At 45.0% G+C, this 25,411-nt stretch overlaps 5 protein-coding genes across 9 annotated transcripts; all 5 read right to left on the bottom strand.

Annotated features, from left to right (window-relative positions):
* Positions 1-5,285: 5,285 nt before the first annotated feature.
* Positions 5,286-8,512, bottom strand: rgcc (regulator of cell cycle). Its single transcript, XM_027009608.3, has 5 exons — positions 8,296-8,512; positions 7,965-8,138; positions 6,422-6,529; positions 6,262-6,324; positions 5,286-5,836 (listed from the first exon to the last, which is right to left on the bottom strand). Exons 1-5 carry the CDS (start codon positions 8,495-8,497, stop codon positions 5,829-5,831), a joined length of 555 nt encoding a protein of 184 aa, XP_026865409.2. The 5' UTR covers positions 8,498-8,512; the 3' UTR covers positions 5,286-5,828.
* A 664-nt stretch (positions 8,513-9,176) lies between these two features.
* Positions 9,177-11,277, bottom strand: zgc:101559 (Ras-related protein Rab-33B-like). Its single transcript, XM_027009566.3, has 2 exons — positions 10,997-11,277; positions 9,177-10,596 (listed from the first exon to the last, which is right to left on the bottom strand). The coding sequence occupies exons 1-2, from the start codon at positions 11,234-11,236 to the stop codon at positions 10,156-10,158; spliced, it is 681 nt and encodes a 226-aa protein (XP_026865367.2). The 5' UTR covers positions 11,237-11,277; the 3' UTR covers positions 9,177-10,155.
* A 127-nt stretch (positions 11,278-11,404) lies between these two features.
* Positions 11,405-14,108, bottom strand: kbtbd7 (kelch repeat and BTB (POZ) domain containing 7). Its single transcript, XM_027009562.3, has one exon. It carries the CDS (start codon positions 13,791-13,793, stop codon positions 11,922-11,924), a length of 1,872 nt encoding a protein of 623 aa, XP_026865363.2. The 5' UTR covers positions 13,794-14,108; the 3' UTR covers positions 11,405-11,921.
* A 197-nt stretch (positions 14,109-14,305) lies between these two features.
* wu:fc50b12 (p53-induced death domain-containing protein 1) lies at positions 14,306-15,383 on the bottom strand. The gene is made up of 4 exons (XM_027009567.3): positions 15,337-15,383; positions 15,111-15,165; positions 14,868-15,031; positions 14,306-14,699 (listed from the first exon to the last, which is right to left on the bottom strand). Exons 2-4 carry the CDS (start codon positions 15,129-15,131, stop codon positions 14,465-14,467), a joined length of 420 nt encoding a protein of 139 aa, XP_026865368.2. The 5' UTR covers positions 15,132-15,165; positions 15,337-15,383; the 3' UTR covers positions 14,306-14,464.
* A 926-nt stretch (positions 15,384-16,309) lies between these two features.
* Positions 16,310-25,379, bottom strand: slain1a (SLAIN motif family, member 1a). 5 transcript variants are annotated; one of them, XM_035522524.1, is made up of 9 exons: positions 24,701-25,379; positions 23,622-23,758; positions 21,538-21,666; positions 20,890-21,003; positions 20,544-20,693; positions 19,712-20,092; positions 17,987-18,172; positions 17,533-17,788; positions 16,310-17,304 (listed from the first exon to the last, which is right to left on the bottom strand). In XM_035522524.1, exons 1-9 carry the CDS (start codon positions 25,108-25,110, stop codon positions 17,229-17,231), a joined length of 1,839 nt encoding a protein of 612 aa, XP_035378417.1. In that variant the 5' UTR covers positions 25,111-25,379; the 3' UTR covers positions 16,310-17,228. The 5 variants fall into 5 exon arrangements, with proteins under 5 accessions (XP_035378417.1, XP_035378425.1, XP_035378433.1 ...); XM_035522532.1 differs by having other exon boundaries at positions 19,736-20,092; XM_035522540.1 differs by having other exon boundaries at positions 19,748-20,092.
* Between the last annotated feature and the right edge of the window lie 32 nt (positions 25,380-25,411).

Raw genomic sequence — 25,411 nt, 5'->3', positions numbered from 1 at the left:
TGACTCTGGTGCGTGGACAACTGTTTATACCCGACAGGAATCAAATGCAGTCCCATTTTGGTCCTTTGGTTGGAATATTGCGTAAGAAAACTGGGACACACATATTGAGCCTATGATCTCTTTATAGTAGCTGCTGCAGTGGCATCAGAAATCCCTCCTCTGTGACTGAGTCAGCCCTCACCCTGACGCCCTGATGTCTGCTCTCTCCTTTTTTAATGAGTGTAGGCGCCTGTGTAGGGACTCAAACCCCATGCATTCACAGGCTCATCTGTGCTGTGGAAAGTCCTACAGATGGCTCTGAAGAGGTAAAGAGCATCTGGCAACCACGGACCAGGGCAAAAGAGCATCTGGCAACCACGGACCAGGGCAAAAGAGAATCTGGCAACCACGGACCAGGGCAAAAGAGAATCTGGCAACCACGGACCAGGGCAAAAGAGCATCTGGCAACCACAGACCAGGGCAAAAGAGCATCTGGCAACCACGGACCAGGGCAAAAGAGCATCTGGCAACCACAGACCAGGGCAAAAGAGCATCTGGCAACCACGGACCAGGGCAAAAGAGCATGTGGCTCTTTTCTGTGCGAATAGCAAGTGTTTTGAGTTATTGTTCCTTCATGGACATAAACTGCCATTAAAGCAGGAAGTTCACACCCACTTCATCAGCCCACTGCTGATGATAGGCACTTGCATTTGGCTGTGGGTAAGGATGAAAATCTGCACAGCCCACATGCACCGCACGTGTGCTACAGCTCACGTGTGCTCCACATGTACTCCACGTGTACTCTAGCCCACGTTAACTCGACCTATAATTCAGCCCACGTGTACTCCAGCCCACGTGTACTCCAGCCCACGTTAACTCGACCTATAATTCAGCCCACGTGTACTCCAGCCCACGTTAACTCGACCTATAATTCAGCCCACGTGTACTCCAGTCCACGTTAACTTGACCTATAATTCAGCCCACGTGTTGAACAAAATAAAATGAAGAAATGTTGTAGCAGCAGTTCGATTGGTTGAAAGACAATCCAGGCTGGAGGGAAGGGTTAGGAAGGGAAGCAGACACCTCTCAGACTTTGGCTCCAGGTGCAAAGGAGAGTCGCACAGAGCTAAATTAGAGAGAGGTGATGGGAAAGTCACGACCCACGAAGGCTGAGCAGGGGAGGATGGCATGGAGAGGCCAGACATACAGGCCCACTCAGTGGTCAACACTCTGGTTTACATGTCTGAGCGAGTCACGTTTATCACCATCCATGTGTCTGTGAATCGTGTCTGGTGGACCTTTTCCTGGTTATTGTAGGTTATTTTAGGTTATTGTGGGTTACCGTAGGTTATTGTAGATATTCTAGGTTATTGTGGGTTGTTGTGGGTTATTGTAGGTTATTGTGGGTATTGTAGGTTATTGTACACTGAACATGTACTTTATATTGTTGTTCACTTTCCCATGTCAGCAAACAAGAACCATTAAATGAATTGTTGTTCGCATTTTAAAATTAGTCTTTTATATATGTATATTTTAGCATTTTTTTATTACTCTGGGCAAAATGTGGGTTAGAAATGTTTCTTACTCCACCAAATCTGCCAGTCCAGCCAGGGCAGTTTCTCTGAGTTAATGAGTTCTGTGCCAGTGAGAGTAGCTACTTGAACAGCTACACGTAGGATGGAATTGTATTCCGTTAAGAAGACATTGGCAGAAGCCAGCGTGTCTTTCACGACTGTTTTCAAGGTCTGCTAAATGGAGCCTCTGCATGCAATTGGCTGAGCCCCGCATGTGATTGGCTGAGCCCTGCGTGTGACTGGCAGAGCCCTGCGTGTGATTGGTTGATCCCTTCCTCCTCGTTCCCGTACTCTGAAAGCGGCCTTTCTTCTCACCGCTGGCCGGGCAGATAAGTGCACTGTGCTGAATGATGCGTTGAGTTCTGAATGGAAACAAATTGTTTGGTAGTGCCCTAGATTGCGCTCAAGGTTTATAATCTCCCTCTTTTACAATGGAGTTCAGTCTCTGCTTTTTTCAGCACCTCTTAATGCCTTTCACTCAAGTTTAATGTCTGTAATACAAATCCAGACAGATCTTATCAAAACCAAACGAACTGTTCTGTGAGAAGTGAAGTGTGACCTTTGCCCTCCAGTCTCGATTTGTGTCTAAGATTTACTGTCCTGAGCTTCGTGCTTCATGTTTGACTCTGTCTACGCACTCGCTACAAAAAGTCCAACACAGCATGTTCGCATGTTTTCAGCCAAAGAGCCTCTCATCTTCAAAAGCTCTCTTTCAGATCCTTCAGATCCTTGTCTCGTGGTTGTAGCTCCAGTTATGTGATATACATAGCACACATACTGTGCAGTCATACTTGCATTTTCCAGGTGCATTACCTTTGCATGGTCTGTTAGAGGAAACATTGTAATCCCTCCTCCCCACAGATCAGAACGATATCATCAGTTCCATCTTTCTGCTCCTGTTCTCAGACACCATGTAGTTTACACACACAGGTTATGGCTTCTGTCCTGAGAGGAGTGGTCAGTCTGTGGCAGAGGTTTGTAGATGATGTGTGCTTAGCCATGTAGCTCCATGATAAGAGCAAAGGTCACAGCAGGCCATCTGGACCCTCTGGTCTCACTCGCCTACAGTGTCTTATCAGAAACGACAGTTGATGCTCTGCGTGCTAACAATCCTCATTTGACAGGATTTGGTTTCACCCAGCTACAATGAATCTGAAATATGAAATTACATTATGATCAAATAATGATCTATAATTAGACCAAGAGCAGATAAAGCTCTGTTTTTCCCCTGGCAAGAATGTTCCTTTTAGCCTACTGAGAGATTGTGAAACCAAATTAAATGTTGTTTTCTTATTCCACACATCAAGGACATGAATTCTTAATCCAGCCCTTGTCTGCTCTTTCTCTGTATCCCACTCCCTTGAGCTTTGTTGTGTGACCTTTGACCCAGGCCTCCTTTGTGAATGTGTGTGTGAATGGTGGAGGGTGACCCAGAGGTCAGGGGGAGGACAGACAATGCAGAGCTTGCGTGTGAGATCTGCCTGCTTGGCCTGGGTATTTTATCATTGTGTCTCACTGGCCTGGGGGCAGAATACCATAACACAGCCTTCCAGCCGACTCCAGTGCCATCTGCTTATGAAACTAAGTTATATCCATGAATTTAGATGGCTTGCTCTGAATTCCCATGTGTTTGGGACATTAAAGCAGATGGATTCTTGCTGATGTTTTTAATCACAGCCTTGGAGGCTGAGGTTGATCTAAACGATGCTCCTAACATCAGTGTTTCCTATGCGCTGCCACGTCAAGCCAAACTCCACATTTAGGGAAGAGCCAGGAAAAAGAGAGACTGCCTTGCAGCTCCGTAGTGGAAGGGCTGTGAGCTGGCTGGGCAGGACTGTGTTGGCAGGTTTGCAGCCTGAATAAACTCATTCCAGCATTGGTGCTGTGAGGGACACACAGGGAGAACCTGGAGCAGCTGGGACTGACCCACTGCTTCCTTCTGCCTCATGACATCATCATGAGCCAATGTGTTGCACATGCTGTTGCTTCCACATCTACTCATGTTACACTATTCCAGCTCCAGCTGACTCATGGTCATATACTGAAATTCATGATTGTACACTGGAATTTTGTTTCACTTTTCATTAGTAGGTCATACGACGTTTTCAGTGCAGGCATACCACAGGCATTGGGAGTTATAAGCATGATAGTCCAGTGAACTCTGAACAGCAGGTCTGACTCCACACTCTATACAGGATCAAACTGGCAGGGTTTTCAGTTTTGCCAGCTCTTAAGTTAAATTTTCTTTCCATAGTTCCAGACTTGAAGTCCTGCCAGGAGATCACAGGTTTTGTCCCAAGTCTCTAGGTTTTCCATGCAAACTGAAACTTATTTTTGCCTTGCAGGCATTGTCACAATGCAAGATGTTTGACCTTTTCCTTCCTTGTTATAAGGAACCTGCTGTTTGAACTGTGTACGTTTATATCTAACGTCACACTACTTGGCTCAGTTCATTCTATTGTTCTCCTGACAGTATTGAATTAAACTTCTTCCTTAAATTCCTGCCAAGTCAATTTAATATCAAAACAAATTTGATAACATTTGTATTGGGTTTCCTCTAAACAAAACTGCTTTTCCTAGCAATTGCTGTTCATTCTTAAGACGTTGAGTTTTGGGAGGTGTGTAAGGAAAGGGTTTTGTTTGGTGATTTCTGGGGCTCCACTAAGCCAGCACTCCTCCTGCTCTCTGGGGTGTTGAGTTGGGTGGGATGTTGGCAGGTTCCTTCTCTTCTGCAGCGTAGACAGAGCGGTCGTCCCCCCCCCGCCGGCCCACCTCACGCAGGCGACCCTGTCAGGATGGTGCCCGCTACTACCAGCTGGGGCAATCTGTTTTGTTTTAGAAGTGATGGCACACGGCCACAGGGGGTTAAGCGGTTGTGTCGACATGTCTGGCACCGACTGGCCGGGCGCCTGCGCAGGGGTTTCGGCAGGCCTACGCCTCCATCCAGAGCACAGAGATCTGGGTGGGAATGGAGCTGCCTGTGGGCTCTACCAATTTTATTTAAGAAATGAAAAAAGGGGCATGACAACATTCTCCAAGTGTTCTGGGTACAAGCTGTGTTAACGCTCCCCCGCTGAGCAGCTGCTTGGTTTGGTCTGTATTTTTTCAGTCCACATTTTATTTTGCCCCTTCTGGTAAATAAAGCTATAGTTCTTGGTGCTTATAAAAGACAGACATGAACAAGGAAACTCTCAGCTTCCTCCAGTTGCAGCTGCACGTCCAGCTGGATGGCAGGTCATACCCTTCAGCTGGGTCCGTTCACCATGGATACGTCTCAGTATTCAGGCGCTTTGCTTCAATGGCCATGTATTCTGAACGCTAAACTCACAGAGTGATCGAAGCAGAGCTCATCACCTTCTCTGAACTGTGTCAGCTGGGGTGATGAAACAAGGCTGAAACAGAGCAGTGAGACTGAGGATGGGAGACGTCCACAGCTTTGACGGTAGACAGGACTGAGGTGCTGAGTGACTTTCGGATATCCGATCAAACCACTGCTCCAAAGCTGAGATCCTCACTGTGTGGTCAACCATTAACAGCCAGCACACAAGAGCTAATTTAAGCATTTCTCTAAATTAAGTATAGCTCTACTTATCAATATGGTGTACTTATGCATATTTTGTGTGTAAAATTGATCACATTGTTTAAGAACACTTTTTCTTATAGCTCAAAAACATGGGTATGAAAACAGCTTGAAAGATTCACCAAGACTGAATAAAACAAAGAAACAAAAGGTTAGTTTTCCACTTTAATCTCTGGTAGTTGTATTAAATACACTTAATATTACTTTCCAGTTTCTCTTGTGAATTAAAAATGTAAAGTTTACATTTATGTTAAATCCATGGTACTAACCTCAGTTAATAATGCAGTATCTAAAACAATGGTTTCTTATAACAAGGCAATAGACATTTAATATTTACATAAAATACAAAAATATATATTTACAATAACCAGCTCTTTACAATTACAAATAAGTTTCTATAAAAATCCATTTAAATAATCTTCCAGCTCCAGTTTTCCAGGGGGAGCACAACCTGTCCTGATATTGTGTGGTTGTGTGTGTGTGTGTGTGTGTGTGTGTGTGTGTGCGCGCGCGCGCGTGTGTGTGTGTGTGTGTGTGTGTGTACGAGCATGTGAGTTTTTGTGTGCCGGTGGATGTGTGTGTGTGTGTGGTTGTGTGTGTGTGTGTGTGTGTGTGTGTGTGAGAGATGCTAGCCGATGCCCGTCCTGGCAGTGTGCTGTGGTCTGTTGCTCATCTGCCCACTTTCTCACTTCAGCTCACATGCCTACATTGGAGAGAATAAACAGGGGACACCCCAGTTAGGCTATTCTTAGATGAAGGGGTTTGATTATATTCACCAGTTTTACAGTCTCTCTGATCCAATACACATACCGCCTTTAACTGCCCCCTAGAAGGGTAGAAGGACAACTGCCCTGATATTTATTTCTTTGATTCGTGTCATGTTTGAAAAACATGCATTCCACACCCTTTAAGGCCTCCAACAGGTTTTTACATACTGATGTGTGGAAGCACATAGAAAATCCATTACGCCTCAGCTGGGCTTTGATGTGGAATGTGCTTTTCTGTTCTGACACACTGGTGTGGTAGTGCATGAGTGGCAGTCGTGTTCACAGCTCACCCTCTAGGTCCTCTCACAACCAAAAACCTGCTCATTCACTCATTAACTGAAGTCATGTTGGTAGCTCTTACTTGCTAATGTCTTATCAAGGTCAGCGATGAAGTCTTCTAATTCTTTTGTGTCACCAAGTTTAGCTGTAAAGACATTACGGCCAAAACAGTAAAAATCACAGATCAACACAAAATATTTCTACAGTGAAAACTGTGGCCAAGATGGGGGCTTATGACTTACGTTTGGGTGATGCTACTAAAGTACTGGTGGGAGAAGGTAAAAACACAGTGGGTGAGTTGAGTTTCTCATCACTGAAACTGAAGCTGTTTCTGTTCAGAGACTCTGCACCTGTCACCAAGAGAATGACAGCACAGAAATGGTTAACAGCAGTCTTTCTCTCTGGGAAACCGCAGCAGGCGAACAACCTGGTTCCTTCTCACCCCTGAGCACACAGACCTGTCAAACTGCCTCACAACGCAGGGCCTTCAGTGGTGTTTAGTGCCTGCTCCTCAAACAAAAGTCTCCCTCTCCTCTCCAACATGTGCACACACCGAGGCTCGAGTCCCACCCTCTGGCAGGTTAATGTACAGCCAGAGGCTGCAGCAGACATGCTCACTCCACGCCCCTCTCATGCTACGCGTGTTTACTCTTATCTGTGTTCCTAGCACAGGCACACCCGGTGTGTCGTTACAGGGAAGCTCAGATCATACACCCCTTCCCCTGGGTGGAGGCACTACTGCGTGAACGGAGTGTTCTCCCTCCGTTCCTAAACGCAGGGTTCCCTCCTCACACCACAGCTCAAAACCAGGAGCAGAGGACAGGTTGAGCGAGATAATGAGCACTTTACTTTTGGTCAAGAGCTTTTTTTAGCCCAACACAAACTTTTACACATGTGATTGATTTTTCTGGGAGGAAATGAATGAAGGAGAGATTTTTGAGTTTAGGTGTTAAAGAATAGAGGTGTCCTCTTACTGGCCATAGAAATATCTTGTGCACTGGGCTGAGGGCACATAAAGATTCTCTGATTTTGCTGCACCAGAGATGCAGATGCAGAAGAAATTACAATAAAAGTGCCCTAACTTGGCTTTCCTGTGCACTAGTGGTAAAATAAAGAGAGACCAACAGGCTTCAAATTACAATGATCTAAGCTGTCAGAAAGTGAGTGTTCAGCTTGAAAATGAGATGCTACGTTTTCCAGGCTGTGCTGAAACTGCCAGGATCTCAGTCATTTATCTTGGCTGTGCTGAGCTTCAGGCTGCGCTCCTGGGCTGTCTGTCTGAGGTCCCCAACGCTGCCAGAAGTCTGAGCTGCACTCACAGCCTCCTTTGGCGTTTCACTGCTGGCTTTCTTAATGCTCACAAAGACACTAAACCTGCTCAGGTAACGCCGTGAGCGAGCCTGCTCTTCGTCTCGTTACACGGTGTCTCGACAGCCTCACATAGTCCATATCAGGAAGGCCTCAACTAAACGAGCTGAATCCCAGGCAGCCAGGACTGAGTACTGGCCATGAGAGACACACCAAGGTTTCTCTCACTATAAGGGCAGGTCCTGAGTAGCGCGTGCTCGTATAGTCTATATGGAGGTCTACATGCGCAATGACCTACACTGCCACGTGCCAAGTAGGTTTGATAATGATGCCAAACGGCATGGCACCCAGGCTTTTAATGTGTGCACGCGCGGCTGGGCGACGTGACGTTTCTGTTCCGAACCCCATTCCGTCGCCCTTGCAAACACAGGACCGCGCGCGGAGTCACGCGGCGTTGTGTCTCGCGCCTTCACTCACTGTCCGTGTCGCTGATGCCGCTGTCGCTGACGCTCGCGCTGCTGCGCCTCTTCGCCGTTCGCAGGTGCTCGTCGTACCGGAAATGTCTCTTCTCCGCGGGGCACGTGAAGTCTTCGAGCACGGCGGCGAACTCGCGCAGTACGGCGCCGAGACCGGCGTCATCCTCTAGAAGCGCTGGAAAGTTCGCGTTGTGGTTAATATCAATTATTCAGACTTAATGTTTTTAGAAAAGGTATTTGGAATGCTGCTTTTGAAAGTTTAAAGAGTAGGCTGTCTCGGATGCGGACTAATTTCAGTCACCAAGGTTACGAAGTCCAAGACGTTCACTTACGTTTGCTCAGGGGCTTCATGGTGGCGCTGGTGTCGAAATGACCCGACAGGCGCTGCAAAGTAGGAGTCCAACGGTGAGCTGCAGCTCGGCGCTTATCCCGGTAACCCTCGCTCGCGTACAAGCCTCCAGGAGGAGCGCGCAAGTTTGCTTTTAAATGTTCCCCGACTCCAGGCGTGGGCGGGGCGGGGCGTGGGCGGGGCATCAGACCCCCGCTTCTATTAGCTTTCCGGGTGAGTTACAGCGATTGGCGTCATGCAGGTTAAAAGTATGTATTTATAAATAGCTAAAGTGACACTTGTAGAACATGAGTGCAGTTCATCTTTATTTTTAACCATGAGCCCTTATAATACACACACACACACACACACACACACACACACACACACACACACACCATATTATAATTATATTATATAATATTATACATATAATTTTTTTTCCCCCTCCTGTTTTTAATATCATAGTTTTTAACCAGTTAATCAGATGTGTCTTTTGGATACTTGTTTGCTTTTGTTTTGTTTACACATACTTAAATTTTCTTTTTTTAGAAATTGAACACTGAAATGGGACATTTAAATAATATGAATCCCTTTAGTGCCTCATACATATGGTGGCAGACAAACTTCAAATAGCTGTAGCTGTTTACTCCGTCCGCAGCACGAGAACCCTCGCAATATTGAGTGTGCAGCGACACCTGCTGGTTCAGCACAACACTGATAATGATACGTGAGTTTAGGACTGTTGGCTTCAGGTAAAATGATTTGTCAACCATAATGCAGGACAAGAATAAACCTGGTTTTAAAGCGACATTTGAAGTATTTGGAGTATTTTGGAGGCTTGAGATATCAGATGATGCTTTTCACAAAGGTTTGAAATCCAGCACAGTTTTAAAATTTAATCAGACCTTCAGTGTCTAATTTAGGAGCTAGACTAATGAGAAAACAAGACATATATTTGCACTGGCACTTTCTGGGTGACTTTTAAAGCCCATGCGTAATGTAATTCCACACTGAATATCATACAAGATAACATTTGTTATATGGGGGACAGAACAATTTCTTCAGTTCACAGGCCCAAAATATTTGAATGATTTTAATGTCTAAAATAAAAGACTCAAATTCTCAGATGTTGCCAAATACCCAGTGTTGTCACAATTTTGTATTAACAAGATTTCTGAATTATTTCCATTTGACCTTTTAATGTTTATTATTTATACTGAGTAATTACACATTTATGACAGACTTGTTCGACACATAAAATATACATTGCAGTGTCAGATCATCAAGGGACCTGTTCTTGTCGTATAATCACATCTATGACAAACATGGAAATAGTTCTGAACTTAACAAAGGATAGCATTTTAAGAAATGTTACTTAAAGTAATATGTTAGTTATACTGTGTTGTCATGCAGATAACAAAGTGCTTTTCTTGAATATCCTTCCTTGGTAAACATAAATTGTGTTTAAAACTTGATAATATTCTCATGGTTTGAAAAGTTTCTCTTATTTGTGGACGAAAGTTTAGATCCAGATTAATTCCAAAAATAATCTTTCAACTGTTATGAATGTATTGTAACTGTTTTATAATGTGGAATGAATGAAGAATGAACAATGTCCCTTTTTAACTCCTAAAATCGAGGAGTTAATTCTGTCACGATATCATGTCATGATCACTGGGTTATTGGTAGACTGATCTCAAACTGTAATGATAACAAACAAAATGTGTATTTTTTTCTAACGAGCACTTCATGTAGCTACACAATTCAAATGTAAGAACAAAAAGTGCCCCTTGCTCTACTCTTTTTTAAATCCTTTGAATTCTGTCACTAGGTACTTTATGACTATTATGGCCACAGTAGCTTAGCAGAAACAGAGCTTCTTCTCTTCCCGCACACTGGTCAGGTGCACTGCAATGTTTCCACTTGGCTGTTTCAGTCTCAGGGGCCTGTGACTCTTCAGCTTGTAGGCCAAGGTGAGGAAAATGGCATCTACATGCGCCTTTTCAGCCGGGTCCTTCGCAGATGTCTCAAAGAGGGGGAAATTGTAGCCGTCAGCGAGTCGCTGTGCCAGAGAGGTGGGAACCTCGATTCTTCTTAAGTCACATTTGTTCCCCACCATGATGCAGGGTACCGTAGGAGGGACAGAGTGGCGCCCACATTCCTCAATCCACTCCGGCAGACTCTCAAAAGATGCCAGACTGGTCACATCATAGACAAAGATGACAGCGTGGACATTGCGGTAATAATGTTCCACCATACTGTTTCGGAACCGCTCCTGTCCAGCTGTGTCCCAGATCTGCAACTAAAAATGGGACACGCTATTTGGATCACAGTGCCGCTTAATGCCGCATGTCTGGTCTTTGTCTTACTCCTTCTCGTTATCTTTATATGAATGTAAGCGTGCAGTAGCTTATGTTCCCCCTGAGCTCGATGACAAATGACTTTGTCATCCAGCTGTAGCTGTTTGTCATCTAGCTGGTGTCATGTAGCTGTAATCAAATGGACTCAACGGTTTTTAAGGGGATTCAAACTGCCCTTAAATGGAGGCCAGTTATTGAACAGGGTTTTTCTGAGTCTTTATCTATTCACACTACAGAGCTCTTCTACTGATACGACATCCACAGCTTGTCAATCCTGACAGTGTAGCGATCAAAATAACTGACAAAGATCAAAACCGCATGGGCTGCAAGATCATTTCTTACCTTGATATTTTCGCCATCCAGTCTGAGGGTCCTTTCTCTAAAGTCAACTCCTATTGTTGCTTCGGGGTTTTTAAGAAATTTATCGGCACAGAACCTATAACTTAGACATGTTTTTCCAACATTTGAGTCACCAATAACAATTATCTTAAATATACGCGTTTGAAAATTGTCCTGAAACGAACTGTCTGTTTCGTGAACCGTAGCAAATTCATCGTCGGTATTTTTGTTTTTATCTGCCATAGTAGTGAAGTCCCATGGCTTATCGCGAGAGTTCAGAGAGAGGCACCAAAGCCTTCCGCCACCCAGAGCGCAAATCTGTAACGTCAAATCTGTTATTTAATGCGCGTTAGGTAAAATCTTCATTATTATTATTTAAAAAAACAACAACCAAGATAAACAGCCTACATGAACAGAAAAAAAGGATATTTATTTAGGTCCAAACAGAGGCTATAAATAGGGCAAATATTCATGTTCTACAGACAAATGCACAAAATGATGGAAAAATATAGTTTGTCTCAATATAACAAGCAAATATATATAGCAAGAATAAAACAAAATGTAAATTTTCATTACTCAAAAGTGTATTAATACTGCTCTGTAGCTGCATAAACAACTGACACTGTTCATACACTAACAGCATTTTACCAAATTGGCATTATAATCCTGAGAAAATAATTTATCAGCTTCAGACGTTTGTAATCACAGTACCGTATGATTATATAATTCTAATACAAATACCATGTCAATTCAAGTAACATTACATCCCCTCTACTGGTACACAATTGGTAAAAAGTAACTTATGGCTAGACAAGTAATATAATTACAGTTTAGTAACACATATATCTTCAGAAAGGGTTGTAATACCTTGTTTATCTCCTATGTAAAGCGCTGCATTTGACACAACAAGTGCCAGATATGAGGTTTTCTACCAATTCTCATCTGAAAAAGAGCTTGAGCTTCCAGAATCTGAGTCTGCGTCAGTCAACCCATCAAAGTCCCAGTCTACACTGGAGCCGCTGTCGTCATCCTCCTCCGTAACGAAGCCGTGTCCAGAGCTGAGGCATGCTGTGTACATGCGGGCAGACAGACTCAAGGACCCAAATGAACACCCAAACATGGTCACCACATTGTTCCACGTGTCTCTAAGGGGGTCATACTCGTGCACCACAAGCCTGTTCTTGTTGTGGTGTACGATGGCCAGAGTCAGCAGCAGCAGTTTGTTGTTGTGCTGCACCACCTGGTAGTTGAGGGCACTGCTGTCCATGGGAATGTCCCCCATGCGTCTCCATTCCCCTCGGGTAGGGTTGTATGCTTTCACCACTGGGATGTCGCACAGGCAGATGATCTGCTCCTGAAAGACGCAGGCTCTGTGGAGCTTGTTGCGTTTTAAGGAGCCACGCTGGGTCCAGTGGTTTAGCTGGGGCTCATAGCACAGCATTCGCCTCTTGTTCACCACATAAAGTCTCTCATTGACTGTCACAACTTGCATCTTTCCTAAGGAGTGAGGCAGAGTGGCAACAAATGCCCACTGGTTTCTCTGAATACTATAACACTCCACCTCCTTCAGCCTGGCATCAGATACAGGGTCTCTGCCACCCAGAATGTAAAGGTGCCCACTGAGGTAGCCCATATATGAATGCAGCCTCCCTAGAAGTCTCTCAGCCAGCTCCTGCCAACAGTTCAACAAAGCGTTATAAACCCAGAAATTCTTTGACAGGTGTGAGGCCAGATACAGGTTATTCTCTGGTGTTGCACAGACTAAAAATGTCTCCATGGGAGGACGTTTGAAGTTCTGACTGCTGAGATTAATCACAGGGGAAGCCATGGAGTAGATTTCTTCTGTATAAGGATCATAACACATGAAAGGTTCATTTGGTCGCCCAAAGAACAGGACCATTTCTTTTGCAGATTTTCCAATTCTCTGTTTTGTGAGATGCATGCCTTTTGAAATCACACTGCTGTCTCCAGTGCTGGTCAGATCTAGCAAACTAGAAAGATGTTTCTGTATAAAAGGCTTGGACTTAAGGCTGTCCATGTAAACCCTATCCTTCTCCGTGAACAGCGGCCATCGGACGCATTTCAGGATGTGCAACGCATCCTCCGTTTCAGCACGCAAGTTACGTTCAATCCAGTGCACTGCAACAGAGCACACTTTCCTCTCACAGTCCACGTCTAGGGAATCCAGAGTAAGGATCTCTTTCATTTGTTTCATGTCCAGTTCACACAGCTCCTTACCACTTGCGCTAAGTTGGGCGAAATGTTTTGCTATGAATGCCTGAGCTTTACTTTTCAGGTCAAGATTGTCAAATGTGTCTGCAAATTTCAAAATCCCTGCACAGTTGGAGATGTCCAGCCTTCTGGTCATGAAGTCAGCACAGGCATGCCGGACATAGTCCAGCTGCAGCATGTTGGCCGCGGCGTACAGCCTCTGCACGCTGCTCTCCGTCACCGCCACCTTGCCCGTGTAACAGTAGTCGAGTATCGCGGCCATGGAGTCCGCGTCCACGCCGCGGATGGAGACCTTGCTCTGGGAGCTCTCGTGCAGCCCCCCCGTGAACATGCTCCTGAAGTACGCGCTCGCGGCGGCCAGCACGTTGCGGTGGCACGGGAAGAGTTTCCCCGCGGACGCTCCGGAGGCCACGCCGGGCCCCACCGGGTCCTGCTCCGCGAGCACCTCGATGGTAACGTCGGCGAGGAGCTGCGAGTCGTAGAAACACTTCAGCTGCTTTATGAGCGTCAGAGCATGGCGGGAGTCCTCGAGCGCCTCCGGACCACTGAAGCAACGCCCCGTATCCATGTCGAGCTCGGGAGCCTGCAGGAAGCAGCGTGGTCCTGCTCCTCCGTGCGGTGTGTGTGTGTGTGCGCGTGTGTGCGTGTGTGTGCGCGTGTGTGCGTGTGTGTGTGAGTCCCCGGTCCCGCGAGCGCCGCGCGCGCCTAATTCGTGTTTGCAGCGGCAGAGGCTCCCGCGGCACAGACACGCGCCTTTTCTTCGTTACCCGAGAACGCAAACACGTGTCGCGCGTCACAACGTGGCCGCGGCGACCGCGCGCCTTTATCGTTCATCGTTAACGTCCAAACGTCGTTTTTCACCTCCTCGGTCGATATGGGCGGAGTGGCGCAGCCGAGCTTGCTGGCCCTGTACTGGACCTCGCGGCGGTGATTGGTGGTGCGGACACGTTTGGTTGACGCGCACGTTTCTGAAACCCTTTCTGAGGTTGCGTGAGTTTGCGCTCCACGCAGCTTTACGAGAAGGCGGTGCGTGGAGGGTTACAAATGAAATGTCACTTCAGAACTGAAACATTTCAACTTTATTTAGATACATATTCACGAACGGGTTCATAGATGTCCGTTCGCCTAAATTATTAAAAACGGACATGTTTGTAAAGCGAAGTTAACATTTCTATTCTTCTCTCGAACATGACAGACGAATGAACTGTGGATGTTTTTCCAGCTCTCCGACCAACAGTATTATTTGTAGCTGCGGTTGAGCTGGTTGATCGTGCGCAGGGCGTCCGTGTTTTCTATGGTCCTGTGGACTGTAATAAGGAAGGGGAAAGCGGAGGGCAGCTCCACCCTGCGGCTGAGCCGCTGGTGTCCCCAGTGCACGCAGTGCAGCCTCTCGGCCAGGTCCCTCCGCCCGGCTCGCTCCAGACCATCCTCAAGCACTTTAGTCTTGTTGGGCTTGTCCCAAGACCGCTCATACCTGTGGGATAAAACGTTTATGTCATTTAGACAAATAAATAATATATAAAGTGACTCCACATACGGAACTCCTTTTATTTGAACAAAAAGTTCGTACCAGTCTTAAGTAGAACGATTTAATAACACATTAACAAAGTAAAATGTATGTATTTATTTATTTATTTATTACCAGGACTCCAGCATGCTCTTAGCCTGAACCCTCTTTTCTTTAGAAGTGGCATGAAACTGCCTGACCTCAGATCTTGTGAAGCCAAGTTCATATGCAAGAACTGGCCACTCGAAACCCAGCTGCTTAGAGATGTCCTGTATCGACTTCATATTTATCACAGCATCCTGGTAGACACACAAAATGCGCACTCTATACAGTAATCGTTTCTGTAATGATTTTGCATAAAAGCTTCACATAACTCACCTCCTGGGCTTTACTTGGCATTCTGACTACACAGTTCCTTGCATCCAAATCTTTCCTATCCATAATGGGTCCATAAATAAAAGGTTAAAGTCAGTGATTGTTTGGATATTGCTCAAAACATCTAATGTCTCTATATCATACATGGCAATACAACTGGATTTCATTATTGTTTTTAAATGTAACTAACAAATACAGTTAAATGTTGATACACTGTACCTATACTTACTTTCTTGCAGCTGCATGTAAAAGTGTTTTGCTCTGACTTGGAGTCACCATGGAGATTCTCCAACACAAAACTACTCTGTTACAAATTAAAGCTTCACTGATGCTGAGCTCACCCTTTCGGGTGCACTGAACTTAATATGATGTTATGTCAAGTGACTCATAGGGAACAAACCTACACTGAGATCATTGCAGTCTTGGTTGCTAACAGTGAGAAGAAGCGTCTTATTGAGCTGACCAAACTGCTGGATCCAAGGGTGCCCCAGTTACCTGCTAACTGCACATATAGTAACACTAGCAGGTATGGAAGAGACATCATATACAGCTGCAATCCCTTTCCACGAAAACCTGGTCACACCGAAACAAAGGAGTCTATCTGTCCACAAGTCCACTGAGGACAGACAGTGGGACAGACTCCCCAGCCATGCTACTGCACGCCTGCTGTCCAACTGTATTTGCAGAGACTCTGTCTTCACTTGTATACTGACAAACTGAAGTTCACACATGGTGGACTCCACTTACAGAGACTTGGATGAGCCCAGAGAACAGCACTAGGCCTGGAACTCTCCACACAGCCGTCTCAGACCGAGCCAGTCATATGAGTTCCCAATTGTGCTGCATCCACATCCTGACAGCTGTTCCAGATGACACCATGGTAACAGCATAGCAAACATATCAAAGCCTTACCTATAATATAAATAATTCTGTGTATTAAATCCAAATTAGAGCATGGAGACTGAATATTTGAGAACAAACAATATTTGAGATTTTCAAATAAGCATCTAAGCATTGTTATAGAAGAATGTCAGAAATCTAAAACTATAAATACTTGCCATATGATACATGGCTATTCATGCTTGGGCCAAAACTAAATATACCTAAAAATGAGTCCTTGGACAAGATCCATTTCAAATAGGATAATCGTTTGTCATAGTGCCATCTACTGGTAAGTAGTGTAAATTTTCAAGTGAAAATGATTGAAAGTCAGTCGAAAAGTCTTTATTTAATGTTAAAATACACTTATTTGTATTTCCTTCAGGTTTAACAAAAGTCTTTCAGATGTGCAATTCATTAATGATGCTCTTTCGCATGAGCATCTTGTAAACATACAATTATGCATGTTGCACTTTGCATTAAGAGGCATTTACTTACCGTGTGTAATTAAAGAGTATTTACTAAGAACAAAATTAATGCCAGTAACTGTATTAATGTATGTGTAATATTGTCAAAGGCTAGCCTGTCAGTTATTCACATTGGTAATTACAGAAATATCAAATCTTTGTTTTCACAGTTAAAGTGTAATTAAATATTTTTTTCACTTATATACTTATCAAAAAGTGCCTTCTTACAAACATTTAGAGTGCAGCCGTTCAGTAGTACTAGATGAGCTTTACAAATCGAAACTTAACTGGCACTAATGTGGCTGTTCCAATGTAACAATTAAGCTTAACAGTTAAAGCGCCATTTGGGAGATAGTAAATTAGTTGTAATCTTTAAAACACTTGACATTAGGCACTAAAACATCCAATACCTTATCTAATTAATTATATCACTTTCTCCTTGTTTTCTGTAATCATAAAGGGAGAAATAACACCAGTGGTTAATTAGAGGGGAGGAACTGGCATGTAAACAATTGAATGCATAATTCTCTAATCAGAATGTTTGGCTTTATGGCATATTGGAATTAATGTTATTATATTGCATTAATGCAATGAAGACTGTGGACTCCCTTATATTACCAATTATCATAAGACCCCTTGTCTCTTTTCTCATACAGTCTGCGTACAACAGCTGTGCCCAGCCAGCTGGGCCTGAAGCGCTGCTGGAGATTTGTGGGTTGTTGCTCTTCTCTGGCATCAATAACCTCCATCCTTCATCAATAACCTCCATCCTTCATCAATAACAGCCATCCTTCCAGCTCGCGTCGCGCAGGGTGCTAAGTGCTGTCACTGTCTTTGGGGGCGTCAGTAAGCTGAAAATGACCAAGACAGACATAACAAACAGCTGAATAGTCTCTGCAGAGTAATTACAGCATCCTATGAACAGGAAAATCTGTGGCAAATCCATTAATAATGCACACACACAGTAGCATAAAATAATTGTACAAATAATGCCTCAGTCTGAATTATTTGATTATTTGCCTTTAGATCAATTGCAACAATTTAGCTGTGTAGTGAGAACCGTCCTTGACCTTGAGTACCTGCGTGCTGGCTGGGTTATCTTGGAGCGTGGGGTCCCGATGAAGGAAGCCGGTCGAGGCAGTGCACTGCGAGCGGCTTTACTGGGCAGAGGAATGCCACTGCTGGGCAGGGAGCAGACGCTAGCGGCCGAAGGCGTGGTGCTGGGACCCTGTATGGTGGGGCTGACGTAGGCCGTGGCTTTCAACGCCGGCCGGCCGGCTGTGGAGAAGCTGGCTATGCTCTGAACACACTGCTGCAGCTGACCAGCAGAAGGGACTGATGGCACACAATCATAAATGCTCAGAGATTAGATACAGACACAGATGACTGCACACTACAAACATCCAATGGTTGAATTGTGGACTCAGTTGAACCAGTTCCAAGTGAACAGTTTGCTTTAACAATGACTTGTACATTTGTGGCTCTTCAGCAACTATAAGTACAAAAACCCTTGTAGACTGTAGCCAATCTCACTTGCAGACTGTAGCCTGGCGAGCCCGCTGGATGAGTCAAAGCTTTGGCTGTTCCGCAGTGATGATGACGAAGGTGGGTGAGCTGCAAAGGTCGAGTGACTAGCAGGTGCAGCCTGACTTGGGCCAGTGGACACAGAGAGCATGCTGGGAGCTCGGATCAGGTTGGGCATACTTCTCCGCAGCTTGTCTTCAAACACATTACATTTACGGCATTTAGCAGACGCTCTTATCCAGAGTGACTTACAAAAGTGCTTTGTCATTTACTCATAGAATATATCCTAGTACAGTACAGTAGGTTAGAGTCCAATATACCAATGAACTAGAATACTGTAGAATACAGGAGATCACTGCTGATGCCTAGAAGTACAAATACATGTCTATCTTAAACAATGATGAGTGCAATAAACAATAAGTGCTAGAGTTTGTTAAACAACATCAGTGTAATAAACAATACCCTACAATAAGTACTAATTTAGTCAGTCAATATGGGAGCAGGGTCCGTTGTCAGTTGTTAAATATTCCATGAACACACAAAGGACATTGAATAGCTTGTTGATAGTACAAATTAGCACAAAGAGAAATGGCTATTCAGTTTAAAGAGATTCTAAATTTGATAGGACACAAAAAGGCCAAATATATATATATGTATTATACCCTTGCAGAACTATTACTTCAATTATACAAAAAAACCTTCACAAGTGAATTGTTATTCTAAGTGCCCCAAGGGCTCTACAGCCTGATGTAGCCCCACATTTTGGCAGAAATAGAGTAGCATGTGCAATCTAGGCTGAAGTCTGCCACAACCTGCCATTCAACCACTCATAATCTGAAACACTGGCCCCATGGCACACACCGTACCACATGTGGTGTTTGTAATTACAAAAGATTACCAGCACATTAATTATCATTTATGGCAAAGTTAGTAAATGTAGCTATTATTTATCTACAAATAAATGTAAAGGGTTTTTTTTTTAAAAAAGCAACAATTTCTTCTGAAAAAGCTTCCTTTTCTTACATGTGCAATGTATCAACAAAATGTTGTAATTGTCACCAGATGTATTACGCTGTGCCCTCATGACCCAGCAGGGTCATATGGCAGGTGTGGTGTTGACCTGTGTGCTGACCTGTGACCTGTGTGCTGACCTGTGACCTGTGTGCTGACCTGTGAGCTGACCTGTGACCTGTCCTGTGAGCTGACCTGTGACCTGTCCTGTGAGCTGACCTGTGAGCTGACCTGTGTGCTGACCTGTGAGCTGTCCTGTGACCTGTCCTGTGAGCTGACCTGTGTGCTGTCCTATGAGCTGACCTGTGAGCTGACCTGTGACCTGTCCTGTGTGCTGTCCTGTGAGCTGACCTGTGTGCTGTCCTGTGAGCTGACCTGTGTGCTGACCTGTGACCTGTCCTGTGAGCTGTCCTGTGAGCTGACCTGTGACCTGTCCTGTGAGCTGACCTGTGAGCTGACCTGTGTGCTGTCCTGTGACCTGTCCTGTGAGCTGTCCTGTGTGCTGACCTGTGACCTGTCCTGTGAGCTGTCTTGTGAGCTGACCTGTGACCTGTCCTGTGAGCTGTCCTATGAGCTGACCTGTGTGCTGACCTGTGACCTGTCCTGTGAGCTGTCCTGTGAGCTGACCTGTGACCTGTCCTGTGTGCTGTCCTATGAGCTGACCTGTGTGCTGACCTGTGACCTGTCCTGTGAGCTGACCTGTGTGCTGTCCTGTGAGCTGACCTGTGTGCTGTCCTGTGAGCTGACCTGTGTGCTGACCTGTGCTGGCACGGTAACCCTGGGTCTCGGCGGGTGGCGTGTAGTTAGCTGGGCTGGGGCTGCTCAGGCTGCTGAGGTAGTGTGGGCTGGAGGGGCTGCGTCGTGGGTCTCTGGGGCCAGAGAGGCCGTAGGAGTGGGACACACTGCGCTGCATGGAGCCCGCGCGGTGGAGCCGCGGCTGCGGCGGCGGCAATTCATCGTGCTCCACATCCTCTTCGTCATCTTCCTCGTCCTCCTCCAGACCCACGCTGTTCCGCCCTGTCCGACGCAGACCAGAGTGCACGGAAAAGCTAGAGCTACGTCGAGCGCATGTGGCTGAAGTGGTGGCGTACTCCTGGCGCAGACCTAAACACACACACAGAGTCACACACACACACACACACACATACACACACAGAGTCACACACACACACACACACACACACACACACACACACACACACACACACACACACACACAGAGTCACACACACACACACACAGAGTCACACACACACACACACACACACACATACACACACAGAGTCACACACACACACACACAGAGTCACACACACACACACACACACACACACACATACACAGAGTCACACACATATCTTGATAAATCTTGGATCTTAATAAAGCTTTTAAATGACAGTACTCTGTTAAAACACAGCTTTGTTAAGCACAACTCTAACACTGTAGCTTATATTTTAGCACTTAAACCCAAGCGCTTCACTGCTGGAATGTGGCCACATTAGCATGTTCATATACTAATGCTGCAAAGCTGACCGGCATGTTAAAACCAACATACTCTCTTCCTGTAGTCGGGCCATGACCTGGACATCAGTCATGTCCTGAAGTTTGTAGTTCATAGAGATGCAGTCCTCATCCAGTTCAGTCATGCTGAAGTCACTGGCCATGGAAGACTGGGGGCTGATGGCAGCGTGAGGACGACTGTAGCCTGCAAGGTCACAGGCAGTGTTACCCTGGAGTGGTGAGGGTTCGTCCTGGCACATCCAGGACTTTACTGCTCAGCTCTATTCCTTCCATACCAACTGAGACTTCAGTTACTAAATCAAAACGCTACTTCAGTACATATTTTTTGGGCAAGAATTCCAAGTTCTGGATGACTGATGGGTGAGTATGGCCTGGCTTACTGTGGGTAGCTGTGTGAAAGAGGAATGAGGGAGATCTCTCGGCCAGGCGGCTGCAACTCCTCCCCGGGAGAGGCAGCTGGAGCTGGGTGGAGTGGCTGGGCGGGGAGGATGGCGCTGGATGAACAGAGACACCACAAGCAGCTCAGTGCAATGGCTCAGATGAGGAATGAGGCCACTGCACGTTTACAAAGTAGAGGTCAATACAGAAATATGAGAAATGAGGAAGCATCTTATTTGAAGTGTGTATTTAAAGCACTCATGATGAAGGGATCCATACACGTCCCTTTAAGACTGTGGAACACAGCGTCACTATAAGGAGAACAGAAAACTAGCCACATCTCAAACACCACGAGGTCACCTCAGCCAGGCAGTAAGGGTTCACATTCTGCTAAGTCTGAAAAAAATATGCTGAGCTGTATCCTTTTCTGTCCAAAGCAAACGTCAGCACTAATGCAGTGGCTGTCCTGAACCTGTATTATGCTCTCATACATCATTTACAGAAATGCCACGCAATACTATATCATTTTAATAAGCATAAAACTTGGATTAAAAAGATGAGATTATATCAGCATATAACAACCCCCAGCAGTCTAAGTCCCTGAGTGCAGGCAATGGCCTGCTTTTGCTGGGTTATCTGTTATCTGTTACCTGTTTGTTCAGTTAGTGCAGGTTTAGTAAGACATTTAGCAGAGGTACTCTGGGAAGACGGTCCTAACATTGGGCTGTACGTAACGGAGGATGACCCATAGCCTGACAGGACTCCTCTCCATCTTTTGGCTAAAGAAAGAACAGAAAGGATATCAGTCATTTGTCCATAAAGGGTTCGTTGACCTGATGATCATGCATTTGCCAATATAAAGCTTTATAAAAAGCGTTAGCACGATTGAGTTGTTGATAAAAACAAATATTACTCTAAGGTTTCTTAAAACCCCTTAAACTACCCACCAGCAGGTCCACTCTTGTTTAATTATGTAACTACATATTATTCATACTAGTACATACATTTCATACTTACTTCAATGTTGTTACTGAATAATATGATTCAAGATTAATATTTATGCAAACCTGGAGTTAAAAGGTGCTTGGTGTCATGGTTTGAGTTAGAGCACAAGGTTAGAGGGTTACATCACAAAATCTGACCTTCTGTCAGTCTTTAGTTACCAGTGCAGTTAGATGTATTTTGCATAGGAAAATTCAGCAAATTCCTTGTTGCTCTGGGGCAAACAGAGCACTGTGCCTTTGATACACCTTACACAACCAGCCTCGCCACCACTGCATGAAAAGTAGCATTCATGGCTTCTGAGGAAAACAAAGGGTTTTAAAGGCTATCTAAACAAAGCAGTATTCACAACCTCGCAGCACAGAGCCAACCTTGCTGAATCCGGCCTTTCAACAGCACAGAGCTACCAGCTCAACAGCACGCTACTCTGTAGACCGCGTCACATCCACTAGTTATACTGACCAATCAGAATGCAATGGTTGATATAAGAAGCCTAAAGTCAGAATGCTGTGCCTGGGCCTGAGACACTGCACTGCTCTTCTGCATGTGCCTCCTTAGAAATGGTTAATATAGTTTCTATGGTAACCATCTTCTCCAACATGGTTGCAAAACACAGTATCGAATATTTCAGGACTGAAGAGAGCTGAGGAGAAGAAAGGGATTTACACTTGGTATGGCTTCTCTGTTTCATATACACAGCAGTGATAGTGATATTTTAAAGATATATATGTGTATATATATATATATATATATATATATATACACACACACACACACATACATATATACACACACACACACACACACACACACACACACACACACACACACACACACACATACATACATTACATGCATACATACATATATATATATATATATATATATATATATATATATATATATATATATATATGTGTGTGTGTGTGTGTATGTGTGTGTGTGTGTGTGTGTGTGTGTGTGTGTGTGTGTGTGTGTGTGTGTGTGTGTATATATAGTTTTTTGGAACTCTACCTTCTGTTCTTCAGAGGATACTTACTGACCATTTTCTTCTCTGTGACTTGGCTATATCCAAGTAGAACAGCACTTCTCACATTCACATAGCACATCTTACATTTTGCACATTTCATTCTGTACTGTTTTTTCCACTAAATATAACTAACTGACAGGCAAAGGGAACAAACACGTCACACACACACTCTGTCCCCTCCCCCTCAGCCCAAACACACAAACTGCTGAGTCTAACAAAGAACCAGCACATTCAAAAGACTCAAACACAGCACGACTTGCCATGCCACATATTAGCCAACAGGCTCACTATTACAGAACAGGCGTAAGACATGGAGAGGCAAATCTACTCATATTGGGGTTTTAATTGCAGCTGTTGCCACAAAGCAACTTACAGATGTCTGCAAGACCCCCAGTGAGCAAGGCGACAGTTGCTGGGAAAATCTCCATAAGAGATTCGTGATTTTATTGTTGATTTTTGCTGTTTCAGGTTGATTATATCATTGTTTACCATTAACCTAGAGCTAAATTGCTGGCAGGCCCAGGACGGTGATGAGGGCCAACATATCAGTAAAACCTAACGACTCACACTGCCACCACAAGAGATTTTTTGCTCAAAGGTTTAACTGCCCTGTTGTTCTTAAAACCCCCAGTCTGCTTCAGGTCCAGACCTCTCTGTTAGTGTGGGAGTGTTTGTGAGAGAGGTGTGAGAAGGATACCATACCTTGGTCTAGTCGGTAGCATAAAGATCGCTTAGCTAACTCCACCTCTGGAGTAGGCTTGTCGAGTACATGTCTACACCACTGGAGAGGGCTGGGGGACAGGTGTGTGTGCAGCTTTGCTTTCGGTGACACATACAACCTAGTGATTTAAGACAAGACATACAAGACAAGTTTACAGACCGAGCTGTGCGGAAACGATGTACAGTGAGACCAGGCTACAGGGCTGCAGGCAGACTGATGGTGAGATCAGAACATCATTCACAACAAGACGCGTCAACTATCAGTTCAGATCACAGAGTACCATGGCACAATTTCTGTATGTGATTTTATAGACACTAAATTGCAACAGAATGGCCAAAATTCAAGATGGTGTGGCCAAAAATTCATGGCCAAAATTCAAGATGGTGTGCAGTGTCGATAAAATGTTTTAAAATGTTAAATGTTAACATGATTATTTCTTTCATAGAAAATCAAGTTATGCATGTAATATAGATTAAAGATATTATTGCAATTACAAATGGGACACAGCCACAAATTATGGGATGCAATTCACTGTCACCATGGTCATTTTACTGAGCCCTTGTGTTGTGCTGGAATATCTAAACCTGACAGTAAAAGGTTTGTGCACTTACTGAACGGTGACAGGTGGCAACTGTAAACTGAAGTTTAAATCTGAAATGTTCCACTTGTGTGGAAGTCAGCAAATCTGTTAGACTAATTCACATATTCCCCATCAGATTCTTTTAGCCTGGTCCTTTTCAGATGTACGCACACCTGATTATTGTTGCAACCTGGTCGCCCTGACTACTAACTAGAGCTAAATTGTTAAGGTAATATGGGGTAGGTAATAACATAATATGAGGTAGAAAAAGAAAGTCAATAAATGCACTGCTGACAAGCTTACTTCACTCTCCTAGTCAAATCAGACACAATAAGAACTTGTGCAGTCTACGTAATTCAAGTCTGAGCAGCACTGGCGGAATTCATTAATAATCGTGTTTATTCAAATCAGAGGCTCGCAAAAGCGTCTAACTGCAGCCATTTAAAAGCAGGTCAATGCGACGGAATGCTGGTGTAGTACCAACTGTCCTCGGACTCTCCGTCGGTGGGTAGAAGAAAACGAAGGTCCAATATTTCCACGTCCTCCATCGCGGAGGATCCGTTGTTCTCAGCATCAGTCGGAGGCTGCGGGTAAAAACAAGGACAGTGTCCGTCCGTCGCTAACTGTGACGAAATGCAATAACTACCCGTGTAAAAATGGCTAGGGCCTGGGCCAGTGGCAAGGTTTCCTGTGCAGATCGGGTTGGAAAGCAGGTGGGTGCTGGAGGTGCAGTGGTTGGCAGCGTTTGCTCGGGTCCGCAGTTGTTCGTTCTGCCGCTCCAGTTTTCTCACGAGCTCCTGGAGCTTTTTGACCTCCAGTTCTGCGTCCATCGCCGCATCGTTTCCATTGACGTCCGCCGTCATTTGCAAATTGAACACAGCAGCTTCCATTGGAGAAAAACAGGCCTAAGTAAATATGCAGCAGTAAAATGGTGGCAGTGGTTTCGCCTAGTGCTCCCGCACCACTGCTTTCAGTGCGCGCTGGACTGCACGCTGTCCGCTGTCTGGGTTTGCATGCTTCTCTGAGGTGCTGATGTGGAGACTCGTAAAGGATGCCTGGCCTGTCTCCTCCTGCTCGGTCCACAGCACAACGCCGTCAGGACATGCTTACATGTCTGGAGCCACTGCTCATCCTTCCATGCCTTTGTTCAGATGTTCAGTGGCGGAGAACCGGGGGGGGGGGGGGGGGGGG

This window comes from Electrophorus electricus, chromosome 4 (genome assembly GCF_041902795.1).
Source record: "Electrophorus electricus isolate QZ-2024a chromosome 4, ASM4190279v1, whole genome shotgun sequence".
NCBI lineage: Eukaryota > Metazoa > Chordata > Actinopteri > Gymnotiformes > Gymnotidae > Electrophorus > Electrophorus electricus.
The sequence above is the reverse complement of the archived record's forward strand: the minus strand, read 5'-3'. Positions and strand labels throughout refer to the sequence as shown.

Excerpts from the sequence above, each read along its gene's own strand:
- slain1a (XM_035522524.1), bottom strand. The coding sequence starts at position 25,110 with ATGGAAGCTGCTGTGTTCAATTTGCAAATGACGGCGGACGTCAATGGA. Across the intron at positions 21,004-21,537 it reads TGCACTAACTGAACAAACAG|CGCCATCCTCCCCGCCCAGC; the intron begins GTAACAGATAAC and ends CTGTTCATCCAG. Across the intron at positions 17,305-17,532 it reads ATAACCCAGCCAGCACGCAG|CTTACTGACGCCCCCAAAGA; the intron begins GTACTCAAGGTC and ends GGTCATTTTCAG.
- kbtbd7 (XM_027009562.3), bottom strand. The coding sequence starts at position 13,793 with ATGGATACGGGGCGTTGCTTCAGTGGTCCGGAGGCGCTCGAGGACTCC.
- wu:fc50b12 (XM_027009567.3), bottom strand. The coding sequence starts at position 15,131 with ATGCCAAGTAAAGCCCAGGAG. Across the intron at positions 15,032-15,110 it reads TGCCAAGTAAAGCCCAGGAG|GATGCTGTGATAAATATGAA; the intron begins GTGAGTTATGTG and ends TGTGTCTACCAG. Across the intron at positions 14,700-14,867 it reads AAGAGCATGCTGGAGTCCTG|GTATGAGCGGTCTTGGGACA; the intron begins GTAATAAATAAA and ends TTTATCCCACAG.
- rgcc (XM_027009608.3), bottom strand. The coding sequence starts at position 8,497 with ATGCCCCGCCCACGCCCCGCCCCGCCCACGCCTGGAGTCGGGGAACAT. Across the intron at positions 8,139-8,295 it reads CATGAAGCCCCTGAGCAAAC|CGCTTCTAGAGGATGACGCC; the intron begins GTAAGTGAACGT and ends CGAACTTTCCAG. Across the intron at positions 6,325-6,421 it reads TTTAGTAGCATCACCCAAAC|CTAAACTTGGTGACACAAAA; the intron begins GTAAGTCATAAG and ends ATGTCTTTACAG.
- zgc:101559 (XM_027009566.3), bottom strand. The coding sequence starts at position 11,236 with ATGGCAGATAAAAACAAAAATACCGACGATGAATTTGCTACGGTTCAC. Across the intron at positions 10,597-10,996 it reads TGGATGGCGAAAATATCAAG|TTGCAGATCTGGGACACAGC; the intron begins GTAAGAAATGAT and ends TCCCATTTTTAG.